The 8,698-nt window shown below is 31.4% G+C and overlaps 1 protein-coding gene across 1 annotated transcript; it reads left to right on the plus strand.

The window, feature by feature from the left end:
• Positions 1-3,505: 3,505 nt before the first annotated feature.
• LOC119667215 (transcription elongation factor SPT6) lies at positions 3,506-8,472 on the plus strand (the record flags this gene model as incomplete). The annotated part of the gene is given in 2 exon segments (XM_038076508.1): positions 3,506-3,660; positions 3,731-8,472. Coding segments are annotated over 2 exon segments (4,761 nt in total), but the record flags the coding sequence as incomplete, so codon positions are not given.
• Positions 8,473-8,698: the final 226 nt, after the last annotated feature.

Here is an 8,698-nt window from a genome sequence, read left to right on the forward strand (position 1 = left end):
ATTATTTTTTTATTTATATTTATTTATTATTTTTTATTTATATTTATATATTATTTTTTATTTATATTTATTTATTATTTTTTATATATATTTATTTTTTATTTATATTTATTTATTATTTTTTTATATATATTCATATATTATTATATATACATATTTATTTATTAATATTTATTTATATTTATTTATTATTTTTTATTTATATTTATTTATTATTTTTTTATTATAATTTATTTATTATTTTTAATTTATATTTATTTATTATTTTGTATTTATATTTACTTATTATTTTTTATTAACATTTATTTATTATTTTTTAATTTGTATTTATTTCTTATTTTCTAATTTATATTCATTTATTATTTTATATACATATTTATTTCTTATTGTTTATTTATATTTATTTTTTATTTTGTATTTATATTTATTTGTTATTTTTTATTTATATTTATTTATTATTTTTTATTTGTATGTATTTATTATTTTTTATATATATTTATTTATTATTATTTTATTATTTTTTATTTATATTTTTTTATAATTTTTTATTTACATTTATTTATTATTTTCTATTTGTATTTATTTATTATTTATATTTATTTATTATTTATATTTATTTATTATTGTTTATTTATTATTGTTTATTTATTATTTGTATATAGTTTTTATTATACATATTTTTTTATTATACATTTTGTTTATTATAAATGTTTTATATTTATATTTATATTTATATTTATATTTATATTTATATTTTATTTATTTATAGATTTTATTATTTTTGTTTAGGGAGAGTTTCAATTTTTGTGTTTATTTTAGAAATATTTGGTGTAAGATCGTGTGTTAAAAAGTTAATTTGTTCTAAGACTGCATGTTTATGAATACCAATAGTTGAACGAGAGACCGGTTTTAAATTTTTCTTTTTCTTTATAATATTTTCTTTATTATTTATTATTTTTTTTGATTGCACATTTGAAGTTGATGCTTTCACTGGAGATCTTGTAGAGAGTGCTGCAGTAATTGCATTATTTGAAAGATTAGTAGGTTGCGGTGTCTTATGGATGCCAGATGAAACAACTGAAGAGAAACTGTTGCTGGAGATGTCGACGGAAGGTAGTGTTTTATATAGTTGTTTTGCTTCTCGCGTTGTACATTTATTTTTTGTTTTGATTTTTAATATCTCTTTTTGTTGATAAAATTTTGTGCATTCTTTAGAAGAAGCTGGGTGCTGTTCTGAACAATTAGTACAATAAGTACGGGAACAGTCAAACGGGGCGTGAGGAGGCTAACCGCAATTTATAGAAGCTGGAGCGTTTCGGCATATTTTGGCAGTATGACCAAGATCCTGGCACGATTTGCAACGCATTGGGTTTTGTACATGCTCACGCACATCAACGAAACGCCAAGAGATTTCAATTTTTTCGAGCTAATTAAATGTGTTAAAAGATAACAAAACCACTTCGCTGGCATGGAACTGGCCTTCGATAAATTTAGGGAACTTGTAGTATTCAACAACACCCTGCGAACTTATCAACTTGACTCTGGTCACACGACAATACTCTTAGGTTTCAGTTAAACTTTACGGAATAACTTAAATAGTTGATAACAACCTTAGACTGAGGTAATCCTTGCTTTGGAGATCTTTAGCTGATATACCATAAACTTTTGAGCAGTAGTCATGTCTTTGACTAGTAATACAGGTTACCATCTCTTTGTATGGCTGATCACTGATTTTGCATGTAATTATTTAGGTACAGATTTATCCCATTTATTTTTTTATCGATTATGTAGAACCAAATATTTTTGCTTTCTAAAAGTTTGAAAATTCTGTAAATGTAGTACAAAAATTTAATAAGATATTCACGGTATTTTATGTTGTCATATTTTCATATTGCGATCCATCTCATTGCAAATATAATAAACTGTATGTTTAGGCTAGGTGAATATCCTGAAATTTGGAAACAGGCCACAGTTACAGTCTTTCCTAAACCCGGCAAAGACCCGAAATTAGCGCCCGATTAGCTTACTGTCAGCTCTGGGTAAGTTAGCTGAAAGAGTGATCCTAGATAGACTTAAAACTTCGGTAAATTCGCTGAATATTCTCCCCGATGAGCAATTTGGTTTCAGAGAAGACCTCTCCACAGAATTACAACTAGTGCGAACAGCTCAGATGATACAGTCTGCCCTGAGCAGAAGGGAATCAACGGGTATGATTACTTTTGACATCGCCAAGGCATTTGACAAGGTATCCCAGTCGGGTTGATCAAAATCCTTGGCAGCTTCCTTTGCGAGAGAATGTTCCATGTAAGAATCAATAATATCACCTTATCAGTACCAAGAATAGAAGCGGGTGTTCCTCAAGGATCCCCGCTCTCCCCCTTGTTGTACAACATCTACACGTCTGACATCCCAATGCTAAGTCCTTCGGTATTATCATTATACGCAGATGACACATGCTTGTTATATTCTGATAAACATGCCAGAAATGTCGTCAACATGGTGCAGGAGCATATTAATCTCATCCTAGGGTTCTTCCATAAATGGGAAATAAAAATTAACAATGAGAAAACTAAAGCCCTGTTTATTACACGTAAACACAGGCAACATCCACCGAGAGTAAGAGTTGGTGACATTGTGATTAATTGGGTGGATAGCATTAAATATTTAGGTATCACGTTTGATAAGCGATTCACTTGGCATAAGCATATACAAGTCAAAAGAAGTAGTTGCGCTAAAACCCTGCAATGCTTACAACCATTTTTAAAACACAACAACCTTAACGTGAAGAACAGAAAACTGATCTATAGCCAGATAATTAGACCAGCATTACTTTATGGGTGTGTCGCGTATAGCAAAGCTGCCGACTCTACTATACAAAAGTTACAAGTTGCTCAAAGTCAGGCACTCCGAAGACTCTTCAAAGTGCAATGGTACATCCGCATGAATGACATGCTAAGAGACCTTAGAATAGACCCGGTCAAAAAATACATAAGGGACAGAGCCCTGAAGTTATATGCGAAAATTGACAGGCTATCCTACTTACCACTATCTAAACTTAGAGTAATCAGTCTCCGCACGGGGAGGTACGCAGATCTTAGATCAATCACTAAATAATTTTGAAGTTTATGAGAGATATACAATTTAGTCAATGAGATGGGTGGGACCCTGTAGTACCCCCAGCTATCAAAGAGTAAAAGTGTCCAGTTGCGCTGACTCGAAAAAAAGGATCAACATACATACATTTTCATATTTTTGTTATTCAAATTTTTTATGGCAATTTATTATTTCTGGATTTTCTAAACAGTTTATCATTTATAGAATAATATGGTTACCTTTGAAACCACTTAACATCGTGGATTGGTTTATTTTGGTTCGTTTCAACAATTAATTGTTGCTTTGCTCATATTGTATTCAAATGTATTTCAATTTAACAGTTTTAGTTTAAGCTTAAAAGAAAGAGCTATTTTATTTATGAAAGTATTATGAAATATTATTTTTTTTAAAGAATATGGAGAGACGTTCAGAAAGAAGCATAGTAGAACCGGATATATTCGAAGAAGAAGAAGAGTCTGATTCTGATGCTGATGATTTTATAGTTGATGATGAAGGACGTCCGATTGCTGAAAAGAAAAAGAAACGAAAACCTATATTTACCGATGCGTTAGTAAAATTTTAATTATATAATTATTATATTATAAATAAAATGTTCATTAAATCTTATTTGGTTTAGATCGCTGCAAGAAGGTCAAGATATTTTTGGTGTTGATTTTGACTATGACGACTTTTCGAAATATGAAGAAGATGAATATGAAGACGAATCCGATGGAGAAGATTTTGACGACGATATTGCAGATAATGATCGTGAAAAATTAAAAAAAAAATTGTTACGAAAAAAAGTTACAAAAAAAACTATTTTTGATATATATGAACCGAGTGAGCTTAAACGGGGACATTTTACGGATCTTGACAACGAAATAAGAAAAGCAGATTTGCCAGAACGTATGCAATTACGAAATGTACCAGTAACAAGTGTCCCAGAAGGTTCAACTGAACTTGATGATGAAGCAGAATGGATATATAAGCAAGCTTTCTGTAAGCCGACTGTGTCTCAACAGGATAAAAACCTGGATTCTCGTGATAGATATAAAAAACCATCAAGTGCAGTAGAGAAAATAAAACAAGCATTGGACTTTATAAGAAATCAACAATTAGAGGTACCGTTTATTACATTTTACAGAAAAGAGTATGTAAAGCCTGAGTTGTCATGTGAGGATTTGTGGAAAATATATTATTTTGACGAAAAATGGTGTCAATTACTTAATCGAAAAAATAAGCTGCGTTTATTATTGGAAAGTATGAAAAATTACCAATTAAATGCGCTAAAAAACATAAAGGATAGTCGATTGTCAGATGATATACGATTGATTAAAGACGAAGACTTCGAAAGATTAGCTGATGTCCAAACGGTAGAGGAATTAAAAGATGTTCATATGCATTTTCTTCTCTATTATTCCCATGACATACCAAGGATGCAAGAGGATCGAAAAAGAAGAGAAAAGGAACAAAAAAAGATTGCAAGAGAAGAAAAAAGACGTCAGTATTTAGAAAATGGTGAAGAAGTACAAGATTTATCAGCTAACGAAACCGACAGTGACGACAACGAAGATCAATTAAAGCATTCAAATGATTCTGGACCATATGCAATGTGTCGAAAAGCAGGACTCTGTGGATTTGCAAAAAAATTTGGTCTTTTACCTGAACAGTATGCAGAAAATCTTCGAGACAACTATCAACGTCATGAAATAAACCAAGAAGTTATCAGCCCATCCGAAATCGCTAAACAGTATTTATGTCCAAAATTTATGACAACAGAAGAGGTTCTACAAGCTACAAAATTCGTGGTGGCAAGGCAACTATCTAGAGAACCACTTTTACGCAAAAGCGTTCGTGAAGCCTTTTTTGAACGTGCTAAAATGACTGTGAAACCTACGAAAAAGGGTATGAAAGAAATTGACGAAAATCATCCATGTTACACTATAAAATATTTAGCAAACAAACCTGTTAGAGATCTTCTGTGCGAACAATTTTTAAAACTAGTAATGGCTGAAGAAGATAAATTACTTGAAATTTCAATATCTGAACAAATAGAAGGGAATATTTCTAATTCATATATAGACGAAGCTAAGCAACTTTATCAAAGGGATGAGTTTTCAAAATATGTGCAAGAGTGGAATATTTTACGATGTGAATGTGTTGAACTTGCTTTAAAAAAAATGGTTATACCTGATTTACGTAAAGAACTTAAGAATCTTCTATTAACTGAATCTAAACAATTCGTACTTAAAGCATGCTGTTTAAAATTATCAAATTGGTTAAAAGTTGCCCCTTTTAGACCAGAATTTTCTACGGAGAGTACTTATGATGATTGGAACCATACGAAAGGCATACGAGTGATGGGTCTCGCCTACACACCAGACTATTCTCAAGCCGCCTTTTGTTCTGTTATAACCGTTGAAGGTGATGTAAGCGATTATATTCGACTACCTAATATATTGAAACGTAAAAATGCATATCGTGCCGAAGAAAAAATTCAAAAGATGTCAGATTTAGCGAATTTGAAGGAATTTATTCGGAATAAAAAGCCTCATGTTTTAGCTATTGGAGGTGAATCAAGAGAAGCTCAAATGATACAGTCTGATATTCAGGAAATAATAAAAGAGCTTGTTGAAGAAGATCAATTTCCCCCCATTGCAGTTGAAATAATAGATAACGAGCTTGCAAAAATATATGCTAATTCAAAGAAGGGTGTAGCTGATTTTAAGGATTACCCGTTACTTTTGAAGCAAGCCATATCATTAGCGAGAAAAATGCAAGATCCTCTTGTTGAATTTTCACAGTTATGTTGCGCTGATGAAGAAATTTTGTGTCTACGTTATCATTCGCTACAGGAACAAATTTCTAAAGAAGAATTATTGGAACATCTATATATTGAGTTTATAAATAGAACAAATGAAGTTGGCTTGGATATTAATTTCGCTATTCAAAATTCTGAATCATTAAACCTTGTACAGTTTATTTGCGGTTTGGGACCAAGAAAAGGACAAGCATTAATAAAAATATTAAAACAAACAAATCAGCGACTTGAAAATAGAACGCAATTGGTGACATTGTGCCACCTAGGGCCAAAAGTTTTTATAAATTGCTCTGGTTTTATCAAAATTGATACCAGCTCACTTGGTGATAGTACTGAAGCATACGTTGAAGTATTAGATGGATCACGTATCCATCCCGAAACTTATGAATGGGCTAGAAAAATGGCTATAGACGCTATGGAATATGATGATGAAGAAACAAATCCAGCTGGCGCTCTTGAGGAAATATTGGAGTCTCCTGAACGATTAAAAGACTTAGATTTGGATGCATTTGCTGTCGAATTAGAACGACAAGGTTTTGGTAACAAAAGTATAACTCTTTATGATATTAGAACAGAATTACATTCTCTTTACAAAGATTTGAGAGTTGCTTACAGGTCACCTAATGCTGAGGAGTTGTTTGATATGCTTACAAAAGAAACTCCTGAAACATTTTATGTCGGAAAAATGATTTTAGGAACTGTTATTGGTATATCACACAGAAAGCCCCAAGGTGAACAATTGGACCAAGCAAATCCAGGTAGGAATGAAGAATCCGGTCATTGGTCTTGTCCTTTTTGTTTAAAGGATGATTTTCCTGAATTATCAGAAGTTTGGAATCACTTTGATGCTGGTGCATGTCCTGGACAAGCAACTGGTGTTAAAATTCGATTAGACAATGGTTTATCTGGATTTATTCACATTAAAAATCTGTCCGATAAACATGTTAAAAACCCTGAGGATCGTGTACAAAATGGTCAAGCAATACACGTCAGAATTATTAAAATAGATGTGGATAGGTTTTCAGTGGATTGTTCGTCTAAGAGTTCTGATCTTATGGATAAAAATCATGAATGGCGTCAACGTAGAGATCAATTTTATGATTATGAAGCCGAGGAAAAGGATAATCGCAAGGAAAATGAAAAAAATCACATAAAAACTAAACAACAATATGTCAAACGTATAATTATACATCCGTCTTTTCATAACAAATCTTATGCTGAAGTAGTTAAAATTATGGAAAATATGGACCAAGGTGAAGTTATTGTACGTCCTTCTAGTAAAGGTTCAGATCATTTAACTGTTACTTGGAAAGTTACAACTGATATATATCAGCACATTGATGTTCGTGAAGAAGGTAAAGAAAATGCGTATAGCTTGGGTCAAAGTTTGTGGATTGGAAATGAAGAATTTGAAGATTTAGATGAAATAATAGCAAGACACGTAAATCCAATGGCAGCTTGCGCGAGAGAGTTATTGAATTACAAATACTATCGAAATGCAGGTGGAGGTCTTAAAGACAACATGGAAGAAATTCTTAGAGAGGAAAAAAAAAAGGATTCAAAGAAAATACACTATTTCTTTTCCGCCACAAAAAACTATCCGGGAAAATTTCTTTTATCATATTTACCTAAAACAAAATTTAGGCACGAATATGTTACTGTAGTATCAGATGGTTTCCGCTTTAGAGGTCAGATTTTTGAATCTTTACATTTATTATTGAAATGGTTTAAAGATCATTATTGTGATCCAATAGTAAACACACCAACTTCTACATCAAATCTTCAAAGCAATAATCAATTTAGTACACCGCATTTAAATACTGATTCTAGATCAATATCTCAAGCAATAGCTCTTAATACCCCCCATTACTCAAACACACCCGGATTTCAAGGATATGTCAATACTCCATACACACCAAGTGGACAGACACCTTTTATGACGCCTTACAATACGCCACATTTATCAGATACACCACGATATACACACAGCACTCCCAGTCCAAGTTCTTCTACATCAAACCAAAATTTTTGTCGCTCAACAAATATTAAACAAAGTAAAGAATCTGTAAGTTGCCATGAAGTTATACCTAGTTATGAAATTGCTCACAAGAAAAACAAAGGATATTCAAATAGTAATGAGAGTAGGGAATGGCAAATGGCTTCAGATTCCTGGGCTAAGCGTAAACCTGTGAATAATTTAATGCCACATATATCAAGGCCTAACATTAATAATTATGCAAATAACAGAAATAACAATTTTGAAAAAGAATACGGATATGCATCAACTCACTATACCGATGAATTTTTTCGCAGTAAGGATTCGCAAAGAACTCCAAAATCGTTTCGCAGTACACCACGTACTAATACTTCGCCACATTCTATGAATTTAGGCGACGCTACACCTTTATATGATGAAAATTAGAATTAATAAAGATCAGTTTAATTGCAGAAAAATCAGCAAATATTTGAATTTACATTTTTATATAAAGCTTTGGTTTATATGTAAATGTAATTACATGAAGTTACATTATTAATAAATGATTCATATTTTGAATTCTTGAATTTTATGCGGTTTCTTTATTTTTTATAGTTTGATGTTAAGAGAACCAAATTACTAAGAAGGGCGACATCTTTAGAACCCTAAAGTAACGTTATGAACCCAAATACAGTTTTCATCGTATTTGATACACACCTGTCCTTGAACCTAACATATGTTTACTATGTATGTAATATTACTTACACATTCCATCTAAAAAGTTTTAGGAATTCAAATTTTAAAATACG

This window comes from Teleopsis dalmanni, chromosome 1, assembly GCF_002237135.1.
Source record: "Teleopsis dalmanni isolate 2A chromosome 1, ASM223713v2, whole genome shotgun sequence".
NCBI lineage: Eukaryota > Metazoa > Arthropoda > Insecta > Diptera > Diopsidae > Teleopsis > Teleopsis dalmanni.